Below are 25,449 nucleotides of genomic sequence, written 5' to 3'. Positions count from 1 at the left end.
ATACACAAATTGCAGGACTAGGTGTTTTCAAAATTATAGAAACCTCTATTGGTTCTCGACTTGTATTTTTCTCAACATAGAACTTTTAGAAGAGAAAGAATGAGAGAGGGAAAAAGGGAGAGACGGAAAGAGAAGAGAAGACATATCATTTTACAATTGAAAAATATTTCCAGTGTCTAAGAAAATGAATCAAATCAAAATATAAAATGTAAATGTAATATAGGAGAGAGAATTCCATTCAGTGTCATCAGTGCATTGTAACTGCTAATCTGTTTTCAGTAACTCGTATTAATATCTTCAATGTCTGATCATTAATGTGTTTCAGAAACAGCACATTTCAGCCATACTACTGAAATCCAGAATGGGATTTTAAAGGTAATTCTTCACTTTTGCTAGAATTCAGTATTCCTTCTATTAATAAACAGAGGTGGATATTAATAGTTATAAAGATGTTTTCAACATGACTTCAGTTTCTTATGAATTATTCGATTTAAGAAAGAATGAAAGTCTTAAGAACATGTCACTGAGCAAAGGAAAAGTAAGTAATATCAAGATGACCATTTTTTACCTGTATCTGAAGTTTGTGAAGTAAAATGTACTCTTTCCTTGGGCGATACCTCTGCATAAACCACCTCACTTGCCATTTTGAAAAGTTGCTTTCAGATCTGCAATCAAAATGGACTCATTGAAGAAGTAGTACCCCGTATTACATCCTTTCTGGCCTCCCCCCCACCCATCATACCACATTAGGTCAAAAGAAATGTTTAGATGTCTGTAAAACGGAAGGAAACTAGGTACTTTATTGGGGTTTTTTTAAATGTAAATTCTCACCTTGTAGCTTTTGATAAACAGTTCTTAATTCTTTGCCCCTTCTGTTGGTGTATGTTTTATTAAAAACAGTATACCTACAATTTTTATCAATTTTTTCATAAATTTGTGACCTTCAGACCAAACATAATTTTCATTTGGAACCTGAACTGACAACATGTCGAGTATGTACATATCCTCCTCAAACCAACTAGACACTAAAATGTATTTGAACAGAAAACTCAGGTCGTGATTGTTAGATTATTATGTCTGTGATTATCAAATCACTTCCTCCTAAACTTCCTTAGTTCATGGTTGAAACCAGAAAGCAATGATGAGGGGGAAAAAGGAGGGAATATCTACCATTGCTGAAACATTTCAAGACTTTTGAGAGAATTTTTTTTCTCTATTTTTAATTTTTTATTTATTTCATATTGAATAAAATTAATTTTTAAAGTTGGATTTGAAACAAAATGTTGCTATTAGGCCAACTTTCTTTTTTCTTCAGATTTTCCTCCACATAAAAATTTCTAAATTTTTTTATTGTATGGTAACTTAAAATGATGCCAAAACTTTGATTTCTTCTCCCAGAGGAATTTCTGCTCTTCACTCAGCTCTAGACCACATTCTAATCCTCATATCCCAGGGGCATTATTAAGCTCAGAATTAAACCAGGGCTGAGTCTGACCTGTGACTGCTCTGAATGTCGATCATCAAATGTTCTCATTAAAGTTGTCTTTTTTCCCCGATAGAAGAGGTGTTAGTTCAAGATGAAGTTAATGGAATAATCATGGTGGTAAGTCAAGAAGTGCAATATTTTGCCCTCTTGGGACCAGCCATGGAAGAAAGATGAACAACACTTTGGCTTTTTCAGCTTAAATCATTAAACTCTTTTGAGAACGGGCTGTCACAAACCTGGTAACTAAAAGGCTCTGTATAATGCCCTCTTCTCCCAGGCAAAGGTTTGAGGTGAGAAGATTTGCTGCCATCTATCTTTTACCTGCTGAGGCCAAGCTCTCTATGCAGCCTGCCAAACCATGCACTTTGAACAGACAAAGAGGAAAGGTTAAGGCAAAGCCTATTGATTTTTTAATTCTACTGCAATGATTTGGAGTAAATATAAACTACTCAGCCATTCTGGAAGACTTGCTGAAAACTGTCAAGTTCAAACCAGAAAAACAATGATAACCATAGAGATGATTTCCCAGGAAAAAAAGAAAAAAAAAAAAAAAAGGCAGAAAATCAGCCATTTCAGACACAAAAAGAAGAAACTGAATGTCCCCAAATGAGACATATGTATGCTATAGGGCCAGCATAACAACAGCACTGGGACATAATGCAACTACTTTTTGTTTGACGGATGTTTAGGAAACTGTTGTACATGTGCCTCAATAGGTATATATACTTTTAATATATGTGTAAATTACTGTGCCAGAAAACGAGCCCTCACCCTCAGGCCAGGCCTCCAACAGGATGATTGCAGGTGAGTTTGCATTTGATGTCGTGCCATTCTTGAGCAGCCTGTAGGTAATGGAAGAATTCACTTGCTAAGGGCATTTTTAGTAGCTCTGGCCCATCACGAGCAGCCTAGTTCATGTTCATGATTTGGGAGTCTTCCTCTGCAGAGAATAGGTTTCTGGCAAGGGAGACAAGTGCTATCAGGTTGACCTGCCTTATTTTACACACCTGGGAAAACAAGTGGTAGAGTGGTCACACTCAAAGCATGTACCTTGGAGCCAGGTCCTGCCCCTCAGCAGCAGCTTGGGACGCTGCAGGAACAGAGGACGTACCTCCCCCTGGTGTCTCCTTCACATAGTCTGTCCTGTCCAGAGACATGCAGGGACCATTCCTCTGACCTTTCAGGAGAAGATGATAGGACTGTGGAAGTACCTATTTCTCTCTACTAATTGGAAAGTGAAAGTAAGTCAACAGCTTAGATTTAGACATCTGCCCTTAGGCACCTATATGCGTGAGCCGAAGATCTCAGGATTAAAGCATTTCTGTCCAAAGGAACATAGAATCATAGAATCACAGAATCATAGAATAGTTTGGGTTGGAAGGGACTTTAAAGATCATCTAGTTCCAACTCCCTTCCAGTTCCAATACCCTTCCCCTTCTAGTTCCAGCATCCTCCCCTTCCCTTAACAGGCAGGTGATGATTCAGTTGAAAAAGACATTTACTGCCTGACTTTGCAGCCAAGATGTTCTGAGGCAGATTCTTTACTTCAGCAAAATAACATGAGGAAGGGATTTGTGTTGGCACTCAGGCACTAAACTGTGCCCTTGGTGCCAGTGATGAAAAGCTAGGCTAAATTTATTTATTGTAGCATCCAAGGCTTTTGAAGACACATGGGGTGAAAAGAGGCTTGGGAGGCATGGAAGCCACTGATGTTTGATCACTGGTTTCCATCCTGTGTATTACTAATTGCACAGAACTGACAAAATTATTTTGTCAGTGGATTTGGGGAGAGCATGGAAAGATGTACCTATCACTAGAAGGACATTTAAAGGGTTTGGAAGAGGTCTTTTGCCCTTTTACATTAATCCTTTGCCTTTTAATAACAGAATTGTCACTAGGTGTCTCTACTGCACCATAAACTATATCAGAAATGATATTCCATTTAAACTGAAGAAATTTTTATATGCTTATATAGGCTTTTTTAAAAAAAAGTATGAGTTGCATAAAATAACTTGTCAGAGATAGCTAGAGTGTGAAGGAGAAAGAAGCCTGGAAGATAAAAAGGAGTGGATGAGATGGGTTTTGGCTACAAATTCAAGAAGCACAGAAGACTTGGCAGTAAGCTTTTCCTAACCAAGACCAACACAATAAAATATTGTAGAGATACTGGGATATAACTGCACGCCTCTAACCGAACCATAAGCTTAAGGAGTTTAAGCCAACCCTGATGGGGAGGACAGGAGTGTGGGGGAAATGGGGAGCCAGTAGTGGGGACAGATATGCAATAGCCATAGTGCACATAGATTAGTGATGATGGTAGCAGAGATGGAGGAGGGTGTCAAAGTCCACAGTACGTATCTCAAGACCTTTGGCTAAATAGACCATGAAGGAGGTGTCAGGTGATAGGACTTCAGCAGGGCACAGCAAGCAGCATGCTGGCAAAGCTCAGAGGGAAGAGATGTCTCGCTCCAGGCAGCTCTCTCCCAAGGGCAGCAACTACCCATCCACCTAAGACTGACTTATTTGATTCCTTGAATTTCTGCACGTAAGCCTGCTCTGTCCCAGGACCTAAAGCTCCACTATAACTCCTAGCTAAAGGAAATCCCCTGGCTTAGGCTAAAAGAGACAGCTTTTTTTTTGCTTTTTTTTTTTTTTTCCCTGAAATAGATAATAGTGGATTGTTGTTCCTGTACCGGGGCAGAGTAGGAACTGGATAATCTATCAAAATCCTTTCTCAACCTTTTTTTTTTTCTAATTTTTTAGATTTTTTTTCATGGATTTTTTTCACGATGGAGAATAAATTAATATCATTGATATACATATAAAAGTACATAACATATATATAAGTCTCCATGGATATAGAATCATAGAATCATAGAATGGTTTGGGTTGGAAAGGACCTTAAAGATCATCTAGTTCCAACGCCCCTGCTACGGGCAGGGACACCCTCCACTAGACCAGGTTGCCCAAAGCCTCATCCAACCTGGTCTTAAACACTTCCAGGGATGGGGCCTCCACAACCTCTCTGGGCAACCTGTTCCAGTGCCTCACCACTCTCGCAGTAAAGAATTTCTTCCCAATATCTAATCTAAGTCTACCATCCTTCAGCTTAAACCCATCACCCCTTGTCCTATCACTCCATGCCCTTGTAAACAGTCCCTCTCCAGGTTTCCTGTAAGCCCCTTTAGGTACTGGAAGGCTGCTCTAACGTCTCCCCGGAGCCTTCTCTTCTCCAGGCTGAACAACCCCAACTCTCTCAGCCTGTCTTCATAGGAGAGGTGCTCCAGCCCTCTGATTTGCAAGCTTGGATAACTTATTTTTGATTGTGTAATTTTGAATGAGCATTATTTGCATATTAAAGAATTAAAAGAGATAAAAAATGTAATTCTACAATTAATAAAGCCCCCTATTGTTTCAGGGGTTGCTTGTCCTTCTGTTTCAATCAATTAAAGCCTGAATGGCTCCAATAGCTTAGAAGAAAGCACTTAGATAAGGATGGTAGGTATTCCATAAATGCCAAGAAACACCAAAAGTGAACCTGCTGAGAAACACAGGTGCTCCTGCCTTTCCCTGTAATTTCCTTCTTTTGTTAATGCTCACCTAGACAGGTATTTTCATGTGTTATCTGGAAAAAACACACACAAAATAGTTAAAGACAATGAACCAACCAAGCAACCACTTTCCTCCCTCTGTCCTCTGTTCAGAGGCCTGCCCTGTATGTGACATTCTCGGTCTGAACAAGTCCTTTGGGGAGCTCAAGTCATGGAGGCGGGGGAAACATCATCTGTCTGAATTACACATTTATTCCGCTTCAGTTGTTCAAAATAGAGACAGCCGATTAGGATTTCTGCGTTAGTACATCATTTCATCTCCTGGGGAGGGAGGCGAGGACACAGAAAGGGATGCAGCTGAATTAATTGCCGGATTAATTGCTGAATTAATTAATTAATTAATTGCTGAATACCTGAGACGTTTCAACTCAACCAGGGTATCCACTGCGGACAGAGTATCCACCAATCTGCAGCATCTCCAGCTGTGAATTGCCCGACACTGGGCTGAGTGGCCGTAGGAATCTGGGGGGAACACTAAGGGTCACTGGTTTCCAAATATAACGGTTACTTCCCTTTTCACCACAGTGAACAGTGAGCATGCATAGGATGCTACCTTGGCAGCTATGTAGCGAGTTCAGCCTAGACTTCTCAAAGGTCACCTTGCACATCCAACATGTCTGAAGTACAAACCTTCCTCCATCACTCTCAACTGGAAGCAGCAAGTCCTTCATCGAGCCTTTCACAGTACCCTTCCTGTAATCCTTCCCTGCTGGACTGTGAAGATCTTTTCAGTTCCTCTGACCTCCTTCCTCATCAGCACTTGTGCTTAAGCCTCTTTTCCCTCCCTGCAGCCTGGCAGTCTGGAAAAGGAAGCAGAAGTGACTGTAAATGGTTGCTAAAGTGCTTAGTGTGGAAATGGCTGTGCAGAAGCAAGGACCTGCCTGTCTGGGGACAACTGGAGAGGAGAAGTGGACTCCAGTCAGCCTGACTGAGGGCATGGCCACGAGGAGTATGAATCCCCCCTGCCTAGAGGCAGCTGCATCACTAATATCTCCTGCCTTGTGGAGATACAGTAGAGCATCCAAGGGTTCAAGAGCTGTCCTGGACCAACAGGCATCCAACCCAGCAGCTCTGCAGGTGGGACAGGCATGGCTGAATCCAGGAGTGATTTTGCAGGATAAAGCTCCATATTGTACATCTGTCTTGTGCACCCTGCTCTCTCCCTGCTTTCTCCCCGGTAAGGGCTAAGGAGAAGCAGCAGCAAGAGAGAGATGCATTTCTCTGAGTGGTGTTTTGGCAAACTTCACACCCCATCAGGTTGTGCACGTCCATGCTGCAGTACCTCTCTGCTGGGTTAGATTTCCCACAGCAAGCATGAAGCCAGTGTAAACACTTGTGCATGTGGTTTGCAGCTTGAGAGGTGTAAATGCTGGCACTCATGCCTCGCCTGAGACAAAATTATGTCAGGCATGGTGAAATACAACAGCATCTATGCTAGTGCAGACCTGGCCTTAATATGATGTGAAATCATGGTATGAGGGTTTTTGAAGGAGCAAAAGATAAATTGGGGGGGGCGGGGGGGGGGGAAGGAACACACACACCACAGACCTTCAAATTTACAAAACTTGCAACCTAGTCCAGCTGAAACGGGGACTGACTTTATTTTAGATTTGCTGTTGGAAGACGCCACAGATTTGCAGGGCAGATTTAAGTTCCCACAAACTTCTGCTCTTCCCCTGGAGTTCAGCATTGTGCAAAACTTCCAACTGCTGACTGTTTTTCACCAGCTGGGTTTATTTGCCTGTACCAGTCAATTCTTTTGAATGAAAATTACCACTTTTCCATCAGTTACAGAAACACGGATAGCATGAATCCATTGGGAATTGACAATGTTCACAGTGACAGTGTCCCAGTGTGGTAGGGAATCACAGGGGAATCACAGGGGAATTTCATACTTTGGGAGATGGAGAATGTTATTTGGTGAACTGGGAAACTACTTTTGAAAAGACATGTAGTTTAATTGTTATGACAAATCTGATTACCATTGTATTAATTGATCACAGACAAGTATGTTGGATTCTGTGCAGATCATGCAGTGCAAACTGATCTGCCTGCCAAAGAGCTCACTACACAAGGACTTTTTAACTTGGAAGAGCAGGAAATAAAGTACCCATCCAGCCCCTTTCCATTTTAACCACAGTGGTTAAATGTACACAGCAATTATATTTATCCAAATATTATTTTCACCTTCTGCTTCTGTGGGTTGCTGATTGAAAGCTTAAAAGGAAATTGCATTCAGCAATTTACCTGTTGGAATTGCATTACAAAATCACTTCTCCTATGACTTTGTTGCTATGTTTCTCACCTAACTTTGCTTTGTTTTCCTTGACAAAAAAAGCTTAAAATGAAGGGAAGTTCACATGGGTTTCAGTTTTCTGAGAGCTATTTCAATTAGCTATTAGCAATTAGCTGTAATTTAGCTGCCATGTGAGACTTTTAATGTGAGCAGGGAAGATACAGTCAGTAGCCTGGCTCAGCCTAGCATCCAGATCATCAGGGCAGGTTCAAGGTCAAGCTAGGAAATCAACGGATCGGTTGAGCCGAAATGGGGTCCTGAGCCCCTGGGCTGGGGTGTGGGAGGAGGGGTCACCTGAGGGGTGACTCTTCAGAGTCAGTCAGGCTCATGATGAATTCACAGACTGCATCACGGTCCTACACAGAGTTTGTGGGTTTCACTGTCAAAAAATGTTCTGTGCCCACCTACAGACAGTAACAAAACATGAGTAAGGAAGCAGGTATCACAAGCTAAACAAAGCAGTCTTGGCCCACCACAAACCTAAAGCAGAGGAGCAAGGTCAACCAAAAGCAGACCCAAAACATCACGGGGAGAAACTACTGGAAGTATTTATTGGCATATTTACAAGGCCATTTACAGAGACAGCAAAAGGAACTTCTCATCCTGTCTGGCACTTCATGCTGACTCTTTCAACTAGACTTCTGACATGTGGTGGGAAATAGGTCCCTACCCTGGCAATCTGAACCCTGTCGATGGTTCCTTACAAGGTGCTGTTCTTCTGCTTTCTTGGGGAATGACCATGGGGAACCAAGATATGATGAATACTCTGTTCGAGTTTCTCCTCTCACCTACTTCTATCCCTCCAAAGGACTACATCTTCTGGACAAATACTAAGTGCATTTATAGCAATTTGCAATTTCTTCTTCCCATTTCTCTGAAGATCAATATGCCAGCCTCTTCATCTTCCCTGTCAGCTTCTCTGAGCTTGACACGGTATTCTGTTTCCAGACTAGAACATTTTTCTACCTTAAAAGGCCTTTCTTCTAGTTCACATTTTTAAAGACAGTAACCACCCTTTGTAAATCATGTATCTTGGGAAGTAGTCATTGTATAGATACCTGCTGAACCTGAGAGTGACCAGGCAGGAACCAACCAGATCGTCCAGCCTCCCATGCCCCCGCTGCCCATCTTCAGGGCATCATAACAGGAATTTAAACAGATTAATCCAGGGTGCTATGCTGCTTAGCTCTAGTGCATCTGTGCCATTGACTGTTAAAACTATCCTTGCCCACACAAGTCACTTGATAAAATAGCTGTGCTGGAGACAATAACAGCTTTTCTTACCCCTGCACAGGCAAACAGATTAACACCACAGCACCTCACTTTAAGCTGCCGTAGAACCCTTTCCATGCTATATATACTCTTCCTTTCTAAATCCACTTGATTTCCTAAGCCCTCCCAAAATGACAGTTGTGCCGTAGAACCCTTTCCATGCTATATATACTCTTCCTTTCTAAATCCACTTGATTTCCTAAGCCCTCCCAAAATGACAGTTGTGCATAATTCAGTCTGGGAGCTTTCCTACTGCAGCCGCATATTCAGGGAAGTTTTGGGTAGTAGCACTCATATTTTCAGATCAGTCCAGAGCAATAGAGAAGAATATTTGTAATCTGTCCCACCCAATATGCTCTGTAACATCAGCACCATTTGCTAGAAGACACAGTCGTTATCTGCCGTCCTGGTTTACAAAGCTCCTATTTATACCCTTGGCCATTACATACCAGTCACATTTGAAAACTCCATGGAAAAAGAAGGGAAGTCAAAACACATTATGAAATCTCACCCACTTACCACAAAGACAAAGAAAGTTTTCAGACAAAGAATTACTGAGCTCCACAGAAAACAGGAAAAAACCATATCATTTGGTTCACTGTGAAGTGCATTTTCAATAAGACCTTCATGTCCATCTAACAATGTTTTTAGCTGCCCTAAAAATTTGTTTTGCAATTGTGAAGAGTTCTCAAGGAAAGTATCCATTGGTATGTCCTTCAGCAGTTTCAGCAATGAAACTGTATTACCAAGAAGCAACTTTTTTTCTTTGCCACAGCCATTGCATCATCGTTTCCTCTTGGTACTGCCACTTCTTCAGCAATTACCCCTTTAACGTGGAGTCACTATTACTCCCTGTATTGCTTCTTCCGGAGATGTTTGGATATGATTCTCTCCACAGCACCTCTTGCCTCTGTGGACCTCCTACAGCAAGGACTTTCAGTATTCTGAATTCCAACTTCTCATGGAGAAAGTCTCTGTATTTGCACAGCCAGCTGCTCTCTATTAAGAGCTTGCCTTAGTATTAAACTGACCAATGGTGCAAAGGCAGTTCCTGACAGAGGAGCAACTTCTGGTAGAAATGAAGGTTGAATCTATATAGACACAGTCTCCATCATTTGTTATATTGATATGAAATCTAAAAAGCCAGGAGAAAAACAAAAATTAGAGCTGAAATTTAGTCTAAAAATTAGGAGACCTATTTCTTATTCTTTGTAAAACTGAGTCTTTAATGTTGTGGAGAACCAAGTAGAGAATGATTTAAAATGAGCCCCGCTTGGGAGGATCAGTATTCACGTCCACATGGAACGCATGGTGATGCTCTGACATACCTTCTATTAAAGCAAACTGCTTTGATCCTTACAGCAATGTACCACGTATACTTGTACTTCACAGTCTACAATGTGTTGTGAGCACAAAGGGCATGATTCTCCAGAGCAGGAGAGAGAAGATTCCAGCGGGACCCATGACAGCAGTACTCCTCCAGTTTAGACTGTGGCCCTGCCACCTCTTCCCCCCCCGATTTTGCTGAGCCTCTGCAGAATACAGAGGATGTGGCTGCAAAGAAAGCCAATCTCCAGGATACAGAGTGGGCAAAAGCGATGCCTTCTGAGACACAATCCCTCGGGCCAGTGTCCTTCCACTGAGGTCCCAAGCACCTCGGTTGGTCTTAGGAGGCCCTGTCTATACTGGCTGAGTGTTGAACCCTGCAAGACCAACAGGGCAAGCTAATTCAAATGATTTATAATGTCTAACATTGGTAATTCTTCTTAATAAGGCAGATGTTATCCATCTCATATAGTGGGACTGTACAGAAACAAGTTACTCTAGGCATAACCTAACAGCTGCTATGCAGCCACATGAAAAAGCAGGCAATGATGCTCCTTCCCCACTTCTCTGGGGACATAACTAGTTTTATTAGCATAGTATTAGCATTTTCACAGCCATATGACAGCCGTCATTCGCTAAGATATGCCAGTTTATCTACAGTGAAATATGTAATAGAGTAACTTTCCTACTTGGACAAAAAAGCTACTGACTCTTCCCGCATAGTGTATTTGAAAGAAAACTCACAAGTTTGTGTCAAATGACTCTCCATTTGCCCAGAAGAATTTGCTTCCTTTCCTGCGCAGCCCAATCCAGAAGTCTTTTATGCGTAGTCGATACATTATAAAGTTCTAGACAAAACATAGAATAAAATGACATATGGGTATTAGATTTTTTAATGATTATGATTATATAGCTTTTTGTATAAAAACTGCACGGATATGAACTGCATCACAGAATACACAATGGTGGACTTCAGGTCACTGATGTTTTACTGCTAAATTTAATTAGATTAAATACTAAAGGAAGCCCTAGACCCATTACCAACAGGCAATGAGGTCCCAGCTATTTAGTTGGTAGTCATGTAGAGTGTTACTGACCCTGCCCCACCCCATCATTAAAAACATCCACACATGTCATTAGAAATACCATATCACATTACACAATAGTCAGCTAGTACAATGGTTTCACTGTATCACCAGGAGAATGGTGTTTCAGTACAAGGACATGTATTTAGTGGGGACACAGTGCCTGACTCAGCACAAGTTGCCTTGACTCTTATGTCACCATAATTTTTCGATGTCAGTTATGTTGTGTCTATCAAATTCAAGTTGCACGTTCAAAATCCCCCAACTGTTGCAATTTTCACACTTTTACTCTTGACAGTAATTGTATCATAAGTGTGTGTTTGCTCTGTTTTCCTGTTCCTTATATTCCTGAATGTAAAGTCAGTTGGGACTACCTAAACCCAAACGCCAGGACATTGGAGGGCACACACAGAGTTTACCATCTGCAGTATGAATAAAACAAAGTCTTTCTTGATTCATTCCTTATGATCCTATAATTGTCTCTGAATACACATTTGCTATAGTGTTATTTTCTTTTGTTTCCCTCAGCCATAAAGAACACCCTGAATTAGTAGGACCCTACTTAAAGAACATAGTAAAAAGAAAAATTATTTGAAAACAACAAAAACCACAGGTAGAACCTTTCAATACCATTGGTCCCAGCATCACAGCCAGTCTTCACCTTTTGTGGAAACAAGAGAAATTGACCATGTTGCACAGAACTAAACACATTTCTGTTTCTCAGTTGGCCACTAAACCATTTGTTGTGCTAAATAAAGCACCCTTTAAAAGAATTATGTACTTAAAGAGCATCAAGAAGATAAAACACATAGATGTGCACCAGGGGTCTGTAAACTCAAAATTAGTTCAGTTATATGCAGTGTGGGAACTGCTGTTGACTGTAATTTTGTGTACCCTGTAGAGGGAATGAACATCAAGAGGGTGTGAGGGGAGAACATAGGCTAAATTGCTTAACTTAAAATGCATACATAAATTGCCAGTTGAAAAAAAACAACAAACAAACCCACACCTTCTTAGTAATTAGGAGTCACAACTTCATTTTTATATTCTTTCAGACTTTTAATTTATACATAGTTTGCCCTTTAAATTTAAGAAATACCCTCTAGGGTAATAACAGAATTTCTACAGCAAATTTTTGTGAACAGACCATGTCGCACTGAAAAAGTCTTTAGGCTGTACCAACTTGCAACAAACAAGTCTGCCACGCAGTACGCTGGGTTTCAAGCTATACAAGGGAACAAGTGATAGAGTTACAGAAACTGTTAGGGCAGCAGACATTACACTGAATTCAAGGTGCTGGACACCTTACCAGCTCTTGGTGGCTTTCAATCACCGCAAGGGAAGCGCCGTAGTCAGAGCAGGACTCCTGACTGGAATTCCAATCTGCTACAGCTCCTGAATGATAGTAACATTTCTTCTTGTAGTACAGCCAGTCATCAGGGCACGGCTCCAGCTGTGGTAATTTAGGTGGATCTTTTGTTCAAATGAAGAAATGAAGAGAATGTCACTTATTCATCATTATGTATTTAAAATACAATTATATACACATTTACAAATTCTGGACCTGCTTCCTCCAGCTTAAAAATATCTGCAACTTGCACCGAATTAAGCAGGAGATGGGTGAACATAATACAACTGAAGGATTGTGCTCAGTCTTAGTTTTTTCCAATTATACCAACTATGGCATGTCCAGTAATTCCTGATTAGATACTCGCACACTGGGCATGTGCCCAGCAAACAGACTTTGGCATGTGCAAGTGCAAAGCTGCAGCTACACCAGAGACACCACAGGTGAGAACACCAGGGCAGGACACCGACTTTGACAAGGAGTGCAAACATAGACACTAGTTATCTACTGTGAAGCAGGTTCTAGTTCAATGTACTCAGCTGCAAAAATAACTCTACAGGCCAGAGTCAAAGCCAAGATAGATAGGAAGTCAGTACTGCCTCCCTAACTCTGCTTATGGATTTGTCATTCCACTTTGCCATGCTGCAGTACAACGAAATCCTGCAGAAAATTTAAAAAAATAAGTCAGTTTAATGCTAGCAGAAACAACTGTCTAAGCAACAACACAATTTAGTTTCACTTCCCTTTTCTAAATTTGAATTGCTCTGTAACAGCAGCCATGACAGTGTGTGTGGGAGAGCTGAAAACCAGTGGAAATGCCTGTGAAAACCCCTTGGCAATGACGAGACAGCATAACAAAAGAGAGAAATACTGAATTTCTCGTTCCAGAGCTATTTTTTTATAAAGTAAACGTACTCACGTAAGGTAATCCATGTTAAGAGCAAAATCACAACAACTGCAATGACAATTCCTGCAATTCTTTTCCAGAAAGAGAGGTGTAAAAACATATCTATGGAGAGAAAGAAATATTAATGCGTGTCAGGGAATACAGCACGTGTAAGGAACTGAAGACTCAAGTAAAAAAAACCCATGCAGTGACACATTAACTTCACTACGATTTTCCAAACACTTGCACCTAGCCCTGAAACGACTGCATACTGCAGAGCTTCGGTACTTCTAAAACTCGAACAGATTTTCAAAGGTATTAAATTGCGAAATCCCATCGAAATATTCGCAGGACAGAGTCCCCCGAGTGCTCCGTGCCCGCGGTATCGCCCGCTGGCTCCCCGGCCCACCACATCCGCCCCACTCCTCCCGGGCACGGCCAGGCGCCCCGTCCTCTCCCGTCCCGCCCGGCCTGACTCACCCGGCCGCGCTTTGCGTCTCCGGTGAGCTGCCACCGTCCCGAGCAGCCCCTCTCCCTTCGGCATCGACCGCAGCAGCAGCACCGACTGGTGGGCCGCGGGGGACCCATCCCCGAGCGGCAGCCGGGCCAGCAGCGGGTCGGAGGATAACCGCCGGCGGAGCCGCCGCAGCCGCCGCACCATATCCCGGCGCTGGGAAGGGGAAAACTGGACGTCGTCGCCGTCGCCTGCCAACTCCATCGTTGCCGCGAGGCGGAAGCCCACCACTCCCTTTCGGTTTCACCCCCGGGGAGGTGTCTCCGGTGCAGCACGGCGCGGAGCAGGGCCCCGGCCCCCGGGACGGCGCCGGTAAGGGCTCCGTGAGACGAGCAGGGCGGGCTGCGGGGTAGGGAAGGGCCAAGCGGGTGCGGAAGCAGAAGGAAGGCCCCAGGCGGACTGGCGCGGCGGAGGCCCACTTCGTGGCCGCGGGGAACGCGGCGGCGACCCTCGACATCCGGAGACAGCCGGCCTGCAGGGTCGGGAGAAGGTAGGGTGCTGCTCGGGTGATGACTCAGGCCGGGGGCCTGTATGCACCCCTTGCCTAAGCCGAAGGGAAGGTAGGACTGAAGAGAAGGAAAATGGGGGCTAAAGGGGAGGAAAATAGATTGTTTAAAGCGAAGCGGTGGCCTGAATCTCCGTGGTTGACTTACAGTTCTCTTGTGGCCTAGAACGAACACGGCCGCTGGTGTTTCCTATAAACGAAAAAGTTAATGGCAAAAAAGTGAGAGCAGATTTTCTTAGCTAGATAAGCTCTCAGAAATGGAAATATTTTTTGTGGCTCAATGGAAAATTGCTGACCTTTAGGCTGCGTGTTTCACTTCAATCTTCCAGATGTTCTTTGAAACGCTTTTGCCAGCATCTGCCTTCGAGAAATGCCTTGTGTTACAGAGAGCGGTAGCTCACCTGTACCCCACTGTTGCACACTGCTACGTCCCGAAAACCAAGCGTGGGGGATAGGCTTTTTCCCTAGTGTGGACGAGAAGGTTCAGGAGAAACTCCTCTGTGGCCAGAGTCAAAAACAGTGCTTTTTCAGTGCAGAAACAAGTCGTGGCATGCTCGCTGGAGGCAAGAGGCCCAGTCCACGATCAAACATACATTCATGTACCAAACAATGGATGTGCAGGCACGAAAATGGACAAAGTGTTTTGGGGATGTGTTCAAGGGCAATCGGAAGAGTCTTTGGGCAAAGAGCACCTTACTGGAGAATGTAATTCCAAGCCTTAGTTCTTTCTGCTTTTGTAGGATGCGCTTTTTTTCCAAGCGCAAGTGGAGTCTGATTCCTAGACATATGTAGGCACCTACTTACTGTTATGAATTTGTGGAGTTGAGGAGGCCTCTTAAGCATGTGCTAGTTAACGTAATAACAGTAATGAAAGATGTTGAAGCCTTTTCTAAAGAGGAGTGGTTTTTGGTTTTTTTCCCTATTATAACCTACCTCATGAAGATGAATTGACATTTCTGCACTGGCACAATAATGTTTATAGCTGCATATTCTTCCCTGGATGACTTCTTGTCTTAATGTCATTGAAAGTGGGATTTAAGAAAAACTGTGAGGAAAACATCACTCATTGGAGTGAGCAGAAAAAGGTACAGTGAATTTCTCTCTGCAGACCCGGTTCAGCCTCACTTGGGAAATTGCCTGAACTTTTCGCACGCAGACAAAACTACTTTAAGCTACATAGTGGTGAAGTAGAAAGCTCTGTTTTTTGTGGCCTTTCCCTCCTGCCCCTTCCCTTCCCTATCACATTGTTCCCATCTGCTCTGTCCTTCCCTTTCCCTCCATTACAGTCCTCATTCCCCACTGCCCCCCTCCCTGGGAAGGAGGATATGTGCAATTTGTCTGAGGCCCACCTTCTCCATTCAATGAGCTTCAGATATGTTCCACAAGATTCCTCTTTTCTATTTGCTTCCTCATTTCTCCATTCACCCTGCCTTCATCCCCTCAGATACAGGCAATAATTTAGGCAGCTTTGGAATTTCTACTATTTCCACTTGTGTATAGACAGTAGGGGAAGCACTTATTAAACACAGCTTCTTTCTTTGTTTCCCAGCTGTAGATGGAGTCTGAAGATGAACAGGAGGCTGCGACCACCTGGATAGCACAAGAATCTGTTGGGAACATAGACTCCACTAATGTCAAACAAGATGCCAAACAAGAAATGGCAGCTAGTTCATGGGTGCGGAGGATAGGGAGGCGCTGTAAAGACTGGTTCTTGCAGTCAAAATGTAAGATTTTTTTTCTTTGGTAAGACACCTTCCTGCAGGAAGTCTGAAGTCTAGCTCCAAATCTAGTTCCAGGTCCCCTGGCTTGGACTAGACAAAACTTGGGATTTTACTCCTAGGCAAAGCTGTAGTCACAAAAATTAAGATAACTGTTATGTTTGATCCAAGCGTGAACTGTTTATGTTTGATCTTTTTGCGTGAAAACAGGCATTTTTCAATGTGGCATTTCACCTGTATGAAATACCCTTGGATAAGGCGTAGGAAGCGAAGCCAAACCTCATTAGAGAAAATAGTCTGTGGCTTTGCAGCAGATTAGCTTGCACATCTGCATTGAAATCTGTGTGCAAAGGACAGCTTGTGACAAAGAGAAACCACATTTGATTCAAGACTGCAGCTGTACTCTGAACGTCAACCTTTAATGTTTGAACTGAGTGAGAACATTCTCCTGTTTTCCAAATGTGGACGTAGCTTGATTTGAGTTAGTGATGCCTACAAGTTCTTGGCCTCCAGACGTTATTGCTAAGAGGCCTGCAAAATGTAGAGTAGATGATAAACTTGGAACTGGAAGGCTTAAATTTGTGGGATCAACACATCTGTGGAAAACTAGGAAAACTTTAGGGTGTATATGGATCAAAAAAAATGCCAATTAGGTGATAGTTGACCATTTTACCAAACTGTCCAGTTACATAAATGTCAATTCAGGGTGCAGTGTTTGACTTCAGTAGTGCTTTATATTTACATACTTGGAGCTTAAATGAAAGGCTGTCCTGCTGCTATCTCATTTAAAACTGAAATACAGTGTGAGCCTAAGTGCTCATATATACAAAACCATTAATGATCTTTTTTTTCACAGTCTGTTGGCTATTCCTACTTGGATTTGTGCTGGCGGTCATCATCATTGCAGTTGGTAAGCTTTTGGAACATTTTCTATTTGAGAAATGTTTCCTCTGACTACTGGACTCCAGGATCACAGCAGTCAAGCGCACCAACATTAGTACTCTAGTCACAAAACCTTGGACTTCTATCACTATTTCAGTTGTTTTGATGTTGGTGTAAGGTTGAGTAACTTCCCAGGCAGAATTTAAAAGGAGAGACAATTCTCTCTACAGATAAAATCCAGATGATTCTGCTGTAAGCGTCTTTTTTTTCTTTTTTTTTTTAACTTTTTGCTACATCCTTACTACTCTTAAGAGTGTAGTTTCTTGGCCTGGCCGTGCATATGGTGTATGTATGTCTTGTCTGTGCTTATCACTAGTAACTTACCTGATTATACCAGCTAGAGCACCAAGTCAGCATCATGTCTCTAGGCATAGACTCCAGGTTTATTGTGTGGGCTGCTTATATATTTGGTCTTGAGGGCTCCTTTATTGTCATGCATGGAAGACAGCTACATAATACAGCTAGCTTGTCTTTTTCACAAATAGTCTTTGGGGATCATTCTGCCTTTTTGTTTTTAAAAATCTGTTTGTGTTGCATGCTGTATTTTTAAGAAGTCATCCTTACCTCCCACTGGCACAGTGGAGGCCAGATGTACTCCTGCTGTCCCATGCAGAGCTCTTCTGTAGGAGCAAAGGCTGTGCTGCCCACAGTATTACCTGAGGTATCTAAGTCACTGGGTGCATGTGCATCTCAATGGAGCCTCCACAACCCCTTCTGCACAGGGAGCTCTTGAATCTCTGTGTTAAATATATCTTTGGTCTGCCTCCTGCAATAGCATGAGGTATAGTAGGGAGGTCCTCTGCACATACATGGAAACAAATGGAGGACGGTGGTAACATCTGTCCCTGTTGATTTTCCGTTGCTTTGTTAGGTTTTTATTTAAATGGAATCAGTCACATTTTCTTGGAGGGGGTGAGGGCAGTGCTCACAGATGACTTGCTAATGGGTCTCCAAGTATATATAGCAAAGAGACTATCTAACTAGAAAGGAAAAGAGAGTCAGTGTGGCAACAGCAGGTTGTAGAATCTGGAAGATCAATTCACTTCCTGCAAGCCCCTCTACTCACATAACAGCCAGTTACTTTCATTTCAGTATTGGCCATCTCCAAGCTTAAGCAGTGAAAAAAATGCGCTTTGGGTGCAGAAGGTCTGGGATTCAATCCCAGCAGGATGACCCAGGAAATACACTTTATACCCTGGGTGAGCCTAGTTGTGTTAGAAAAGACACCATGCTGCACAGGAAAGGTCACTCTAACCACTCAGTAACAGAGCAGATTATTTTTGTTTGGAAAATAGAAAACAAATTAATTGTCTTCATTGCAAGAAATTAAACTCAGCACTGAAACAAAACACGCCAGTGAGTCCTCTCACCCTCACAGAGCAACTGTGACAGACGATGAAGAGAGGGCATCAAAACATGCTGGGAAACAACTCCAACAAACCATTCTTGAAACCATTATCTCCAAATAATAGTCATTTTTAGCTCTTCATTAACAGACACATTTCATTAGCATCATATCAACACCTAATTTCCTTACCTTCACACAGATTTATCAAACTCTTAAAGGTCTGATAGAAAATCAAAGTGACTTGTCTTCATGAAATATCTCACCAGTTGTAGATATTCCAGCAGCTTGATTACTTAAAATGATTATTCGATCAACAAATTAACTGTATGAGGTTTATTATCCTATTACTGGATTTAAAATGTGTTGAGCATGAATCATCGTCAATGCCTCTAATGCTCTAAAATTCAGGAGTGTTTTCCAAACCCTACTTGTTTTCTACTGATTGTGATAATTAGGCTGCAGCCCCCAACTTTCACATTTCTCAGCTGAAGACAGTGCCTGAAAGGCAGGAAAGGTCAGGACCTTTGCCCTTCCTTTGGCTTCTTTTCTGGCATCTAATGTGGCATTGGCTTTCAAAAAAATCTGCATTGTAGGTTGAGTTATGCTGATGAATGCTAAGATTTTAGCAGGTAGAAATTTTGTTCTCTCTTTTCCTTTGTAGTTGTAATATCATCTTACCACGGAAAATTTCCATCTGAAGAGTGCCCCAGTGAATGGATAGGTTACAGAAAGAAATGCTATTTCATCTCAGAGGAGGAAAAAGACTGGACATCTAGTCAGACCTTCTGTGCTAAGAATGAATCCTTGCTAGCCATTTTTGAAAACCAGGAAGAAATGGTAATGGGAAAAAACCCAACAACAAAACAGAACACAACTTCTGTATTTCTGTCTTTCCTTGACAAAGCTTTCTTTTTTTTTTTTTTTTTTGCAATGCTTATCCTTTACATTTTTGTAAAATAAGAAAGCTGTGTGAATTCAGGTAGTAGAAAAGTGCCTGCTTTGTCACTGTAAGTAGCTGCAGCAGGTGCAGCAGCCTTACACTGCTTTGGTGCCTGGATTTGACTTGAATGATTATGAGAAGCTCTTTGTTATGAATCAGTTTGCCTAGTTTTACTTTTCTCTCTTAATGGACCTTCATCTTCAAAGCAGGTATGAATCTGTCCAACATCCAGTGCAGACAAATAAATGAATACATTTGTTTCTATAAGAAACCAAACATTTAAAACCATTTTTCAGCAGAGTGGAAATTAACCGTCTTTATCTGCTTGCATCTGGTTTTAGATATGCTTTAATGCCTCTTAGAAACACATGCTTATATCCACGGTGGGAATATACCCCTGCTGAAGCTGGCTTGGACATTTTCTCATGCTAATAAGTTTGTTAAAATACATTGATTTGCTTGTATTATGGTCCAGTTGCATTGAGTTGGTGAATGCTAGTGACATCTTACTACTGTATGCTACTAAAACTGTAATATGCTTTTACAGATCTGCTATCTTTTGAGTATTGTCAATGAAAAACTAGTTTCATCAAAAAGTTAGTTTTTAGGTAGATTGACATTTGAGCTTTCTTCTTACTGTGATTATTGAATAGAGGTCAAAAGGCTACTTTTCCAGTTGGCTGGTACATTAGTGGTGTAGCAAATAGTGAAATGGAGGAAACCTCAGTGAAATTACACAGATTAAGTCACATCTGAATTTGACTTGAGCTGATAAATATTTTTACAGTGACAAGAATTTCAACAACGAGAAGGATGCAGGGCCTGGTTTTTACTTCACGTATCAGTCCCTTACTGAATGTGGTCTCTCGTTTTATCCCATAATCAGACTCCTTTCTTTGCCAGTAATTCCAACCATATTTGCCAACTTGTCCCTTCTCTACAAGCCCCTTCTGTATTGCCGCCCTGTGAGTGATCACCTTTATTGAATTTGTAAATGCCTCCCTTACGCATGTAAAAGCTTAACTTCTAATTCGGTGCCTGTGATATTCAGCTGATAATTGAAATCGGTGTTATTTAAGCTGCTGCTTCAAAACCTTATACCTAGAGACTGTAAACCCAACTTATGAAAGAAAAGCACAGTAACACTGACATTGACCTGCCGGGTCAGATCAATGCTCTGTGGTACGTGTTGCCTGGTTTCCAGCACTAGATAGCGTGAGCCACACCAGAAGAAGGTGCACCAAAAACTGTAGAAATTATCTTGGAACCATACCGAGACAGTTTTTTGTGAACTATATTGAATTGAGGTTGTTAGGGGAGAGTGGAGGAGCATAAGTGTGTACTGTTTCCATGTCCATTAGAGTCCATGCTGACAGCTAATATTTATCTCATTGTTAAGTTCACTGAGTCTAATGAAAGATCGCTTGTTGCAGGGAGTTCTGTAATATTAACCCATTGCAAGTGCTGTTTTTGTTATCTTCCATCATTCTTTGCTGTGTTTGGTACAGGTTGTTGCAAACTTCTGGAGCAGTGAACTGTCTTTTACTCTTTTTTATCTGTACATCTTACAGATAAAAAACTTTAAATTTGAAAGCTGGAGAGGGACTTTTTACAAGGACATGTAGTGATAGGACGAGGGGTAATGGCTTTAAACAGAAGGAGGGTAGATTTAGATTAGATATGAGGAAGAAATTCTTCACTGTGAGGTTGGTGAGGCACTGGCACACGCTGCCCGGAGAAGTTGTGGAGGCCCCATCCCTGGAAGTGTTCAAGGCCAGGTTGGATGGGGCTTTGGGCAATGTGGTCTAGTGGAGGGTGTCCCTGCCCATGGCAGGGGGGGTGGACTAGATGATCTTTGAGGTCCCTTCCAACCCAAACCATTCTATGATTCTGTGAAATTTAAAATACATAAATAATAATTGAGAAAGGGAGCAGTTCCCATATGCCAATCTGAAATGCAGGAAACATCTGTATGTACCAGCCTGTTTAGACCAAGCTGCATATGTAGAGATTGATAAACATATATAGACAGACACAACCAATACATGGTGTTTAGGTATTTTTGTATGTAGTAAACAGTAATAATTTTCAAGGGCATAGAATTGAATAACTTCACTGAAGTGTGTAATACTATAAGGGTCAATTCAAAGGCAGAATTAGGCTCTTATCTTTCAACGAAATGGTTATGAAAGTGTTGTAGATGACAGAATAATGAGCTAGTCTTCCTCAAAAGTCACAGGAGGAATTTGATTCTCATTTTGAGAGCTCATGTTGACAAACATGCTTTTTTTATTTTAGCATTCTTTAGCTAAGCGTTTGAAAATAGATGACTCCTGGATTGGATTGCGCAAGAAAGGTGAAAGCTTCTACTGGGAGAATGGTGTTGCCTTGAAGGTGGACTTGTAAGTTCCTTGTGATTATCTAACATGTACTTAAGCAAATATACAATTAGGGTTTACAGCACAATGTGATTTCTATCAGGATTCTTTTTCTTCCCTGTGATTTATGACTTCGAAAATTAACTCTTTGCAGTTATTACTGATCTGACTGCATTAGCATCAATGTAAAGAAGTCCCTGATTCAAGAAGGATTTTTTGGTAGCTCAGCACATGAAGATAATGTTATTGATCATCCCTATTTACCTTAATTTATACATATTTTTTACTACGTAGTATAGACATTTCAGTCTCTTTTCAGATCTTCAGAATTCTTGGCTTCCAGTGTGGTCCTTTGTGCTTGTGTTTTTGAAATACACAATATCCAGCAAATACACATACATTTTTTAGGGATGTAACAGAAGGAAGTGACAGGTATGACGGAATAATCATCTTCAGATGGATTAAGCAGCTTCATAAGAAAAATCATACCTGCTTTAGTGAGTTTGTCATGACCTGCAGACAACCCAGATTTCCCTCCTGTTTATATTAGAAAATGTGTGGGCTACAACAGTTTTGCATCAGGCCCATCAAACAGCAGTTCCCCTCGTCTTGCTCTCCAGAGCATTTATGACCTCAGTAATTATAGGCAGGATATATCATAAGCTGGCTTTTGTCTCTCCTCCTGTTACTGTGTGATACCTGGTATGGACCATTCGTAGAAACAGAGATTTGCGCAACACTGCATAAGCTAAACAGGCTTTTCCAACATGATTTATCACTGACCTTGCTTTTAGCAGCTGAAACTACCATATCACAAGGAACCAAAGTCAACTGGAAACTACTTCAGCAGAAGTTTTGTTTTACAGCATGCTAAAAATAAATATTTGAGTCAGCAGTAGAAATTATTTAGTAATCACTGTTTTCTTCCGGTATTTTTTCAGGTTCCAGATACGGAATCACTCCGAGTGTGCCTACTTGGATGCCTTCACTATTTCTACATCAGCATGCTCTTTGCCCCGGCGCTGGATCTGTATCCAGCTTCCCTAAAGGGATGACTTACATCTTCATTTGATATTGACAGTTAAGACATATCCATTATAAGGTCATTTTGGATAGATAGCAGGCCTCCTGTGGCCATGCTGTCTCTGACCATCTGGAAGTCTAAGTCAGAGAGAAGAGGTTTTTTCTCTGCTTCCAAAATGTGCTTCTACGTCTTCTGTCCTAGGAGAGAAGAATAATGTGCTTAGTCCAGTTTACAGATCACATACAATGGGGTCTGTCGGTGCTGGCTGACGAAGCTGAAGATTCAGTGAGATCGCTGCTAGTCTTCTGGTAAAGAAGGATCTCTTTCGTGTTGGCCCTCCTCTCAGCAGGTGTCTTCAAGGATACATAGCAGCCAGAGACACCAGCCAGCCAGCACACCTACAGAAACAGTTAAATCAGGGCTCTTCGGTTTGTCCAAAAATGACTTGTGCTCTTTGCTGAACTTTGTACTTACTATTTGCCAGTCTTTGTATAGACTGTATCTACCAGTCTTCTGACCTCACCTTAAGCCCCCATTTGTCCCTCTTACCTCCTTGTTTTTCTACCCTGACGTACTTCACTTACTACATCACTTACTGTGATGTTTTTGTCCGTTAAACTTGTGTTAAATAAGTAAATGTATGCAGTTTGCACCCTGGCCAGCCTGGAGCCATCACTGTCATCAACACTTCCTATGGCTGGAGTAACAGGAAGTTGAGTACTTATCAAAGGAATGGGCTCCTGCCAACTCACAGTCTTGCCTACTCCGTCTGTTTTTTGTGGGGGCTTTCATGTTAATGTTTACCAAGTTTGTTCATGCTAAGATTTGAGCTTGTTCAAATAGCAATAGGCAGCCCTTATCCCAACACAGCATTATTATTCACAGGCAATTGCATTAACTGCACATCAAGTGCACAGTAGTCTGAGGAAAAGGGCATGTTCAGGTGGTTTTTGAGCCCCCTGGAAGCAGTGTTTTGTCTGTGCAAAAAAACTCCTGCCGCTGGAAAGAGAGCGTGGCATTCACTGATTACAAAGTGCAGTGCAGTGTTCTGAGCAGACAGCTGTGGCAGACTGGGACACGAAAGCTGCTACCGTTTGCTGGTGCCCCTCTGCTGAAGTTTCCCAGGCATTGTCAGCACAACCCCTCAGCTGCTCCATTTCTGGGGTGAGTGTGGGGCATCTACATTAGCTTCTCACAGTTGTGCTGTGTGGCAGAAATCTTCAGCAGATAGCTGGGGGCAGTAACCTGCCTCAGTGAGATCTGCTGGAATTTCTGTTGGAGCCTTCAGTTGGCTGGTTACTGAAGGGACATCAGCAGAGGATTCTGCATTTCTCTACCACTTGTATCTTTAGCTGCTAATGATGATAGAGTCATAGAATCATAGAATCATTTAGGTTGGAAAAGACCCTTAAGATCATCAGGTCCAACTGTAAATGCTGTAGCAACCTGGTAAGAAGTTCCTGTAAAATGTCCACTATATATGTGGTGCTAAAGGTGACAGGCTGTGTCACTGAATTACTTTTTGTGACCCTGTGTGTAGGGACACTAGTCCTGAATCAGGTCCCACTGATGCCAGCTTCACACCCAGGTGCTTCCACAGCCAACTCACTAAGGTTATGCCTGTTTTACACTGGTACAGATGAAATCAGAACTCATACTTTTCATTTTAACTGTTGTGCAAGATGTTATGAGTTGTATAAATAATTTATTTTGATACAAACAGAATACTAAGAGGGAAGTAATGAGTCTCAAGGACTTGCAATTTGGAAAGCTGTCTTACTGAGTTCCTGGGAAGGGGCTGTTTGAGAGAGGAGCAGGAAGAGGTCTAAGACAGTTTGGGGCTTACAGTAATTTGGACGTTCCCTTTGGGATTCTGAGACAACCAAGAACTGTCTTGAATAAATTGCACTTACATAAAACTACAGATTTTGTTTTGTGTTTGTCTAGGCTGAACTAAACTATATTCTGTTTATCAAAGGCCTTCCCCATGTTGGCAGTTTTCAGGGATAGGCTAATTTTTATTAAAAGAAAGGTTTGACTTGAGATCAGCAGCTTTCGGGCAGCACAAGCAACTGGTATGCCAGTGAGTGATATTTGCACACAGACACTCCTTCAGCTTGTTCTTCTGAAATTAGTGTTCAGTATGTTGAGGGATATTAGTTGTTTAATATAAATAAGTAGGGTTTAATTGGAATAAATTATTTAGGATTATAGTAGGGTGTGATTTGTGCTGTTTGCTTAGATTTACTTAGCATGAGTAACTAGATTTGCTGAAGCCCTTGGGCCGTGACAGAGGTATTTTTCTCAGTAATTTTCCTAGTAGTTTTCCTAACAGCTAGTACAGTGCTGTGTTTAGTCTTTTAGTATGGGAAAGTATTTTGATATCATGCTAATGTCTCAGTAGTGTTTTTCCAAGTCTGGGACTCTTCAGTTCTCCATGTTCCACCAGCAAGTGCAGGTGTACAAGGAGCATAAACCAGAAGATAAGGAGGCTCCAGCCTTCAGGGAAAACTGCAGAAACGGCAAGTCAACAAGATAAGAGCCTGTGTGCCTGGACACAGAAGAAGAATCCAATTAGATGTTAGAAGACCTCAGACCAAAAACCACCATTAGACTAAAGGACACATGGACAGTGCGTGAGGGGTGGGTGTATGGGACCCCAGGGTATAATTGCCCCGGGATTTCTTTGTTGTGGGTCCCTCTCTTTGGAGGTACCCAGCCTGGAATGGTCCTGCTGCTGCACCTTTCAATTAAATTAAGTGTTTTATAA

At 42.0% G+C, this 25,449-nt stretch overlaps 2 protein-coding genes across 8 annotated transcripts in view; one reads left to right on the top strand and one right to left on the bottom strand.

Annotated features, from left to right (window-relative positions):
* The window catches only part of LOC129201496 (C-type lectin domain family 2 member L-like), a 23,906-nt gene extending 9,878 nt beyond the window's left edge, over positions 1–14,028 (bottom strand). The window contains exons 1-8 of one of the 4 annotated variants that reach the window (XR_008575426.1): positions 13,791–14,028; positions 13,344–13,433; positions 12,386–12,549; positions 10,736–10,839; positions 9,185–9,800; positions 7,688–7,797; positions 1,723–5,897; positions 569–665 (exon numbers count right to left, since the gene is read on the bottom strand). Coding sequence is in view for 1 of the 4 variants with exons in the window: in XM_054812900.1 (XP_054668875.1) it covers positions 9,668–9,800; positions 10,736–10,839; positions 12,386–12,549; positions 13,344–13,433; positions 13,791–14,028 (729 nt within the window). In the remaining 3 variants the exon portion in view is untranslated. Of the gene's footprint in view, positions 1–568; positions 666–1,722; positions 5,898–6,675; positions 9,801–10,735; positions 10,840–12,385; positions 12,550–13,343; positions 13,434–13,790 lie in introns of those variants that run through there. The other 3 variants (XR_008575425.1, XR_008575427.1, XM_054812900.1) reach the window with 3 other exon arrangements.
* Positions 14,002–25,449, top strand: LOC129201498 (C-type lectin domain family 2 member L-like). 4 transcript variants are annotated; one of them, XM_054812906.1, is made up of 7 exons: positions 14,009–14,136; positions 15,272–15,414; positions 15,879–16,053; positions 16,904–16,957; positions 18,999–19,174; positions 21,576–21,679; positions 22,597–25,449. In XM_054812906.1, exons 3-7 carry the CDS (start codon positions 15,885–15,887, stop codon positions 22,700–22,702), a joined length of 609 nt encoding a protein of 202 aa, XP_054668881.1. In that variant the 5' UTR covers positions 14,009–14,136; positions 15,272–15,414; positions 15,879–15,884; the 3' UTR covers positions 22,703–25,449. The 4 variants fall into 4 exon arrangements, with proteins under 4 accessions (XP_054668879.1, XP_054668881.1, XP_054668878.1 ...); XM_054812903.1 differs by lacking the exon at positions 14,009–14,136 and adding an exon at positions 14,181–14,314; XM_054812904.1 differs by lacking the exon at positions 15,272–15,414 and having other exon boundaries at positions 14,002–14,136.

This window comes from Grus americana, chromosome 1 (genome assembly GCF_028858705.1).
Source record: "Grus americana isolate bGruAme1 chromosome 1, bGruAme1.mat, whole genome shotgun sequence".
In the NCBI taxonomy this organism is placed as follows: Eukaryota; Metazoa; Chordata; class Aves; order Gruiformes; family Gruidae; genus Grus; species Grus americana.
This window is presented reverse-complemented; position numbering and strand designations above follow the sequence as displayed.

Excerpts from the sequence above, each read along its gene's own strand:
- LOC129201498 (XM_054812904.1), top strand. The coding sequence starts at position 15,885 with ATGGAGTCTGAAGATGAACAGGAGGCTGCGACCACCTGGATAGCACAA. Across the intron at positions 16,054-16,903 it reads CTGGTTCTTGCAGTCAAAAT|TCTGTTGGCTATTCCTACTT; the intron begins GTAAGATTTTTT and ends TTTTTTTCACAG. Across the intron at positions 19,175-21,575 it reads TTGAAAACCAGGAAGAAATG|CATTCTTTAGCTAAGCGTTT; the intron begins GTAATGGGAAAA and ends TTTTTATTTTAG.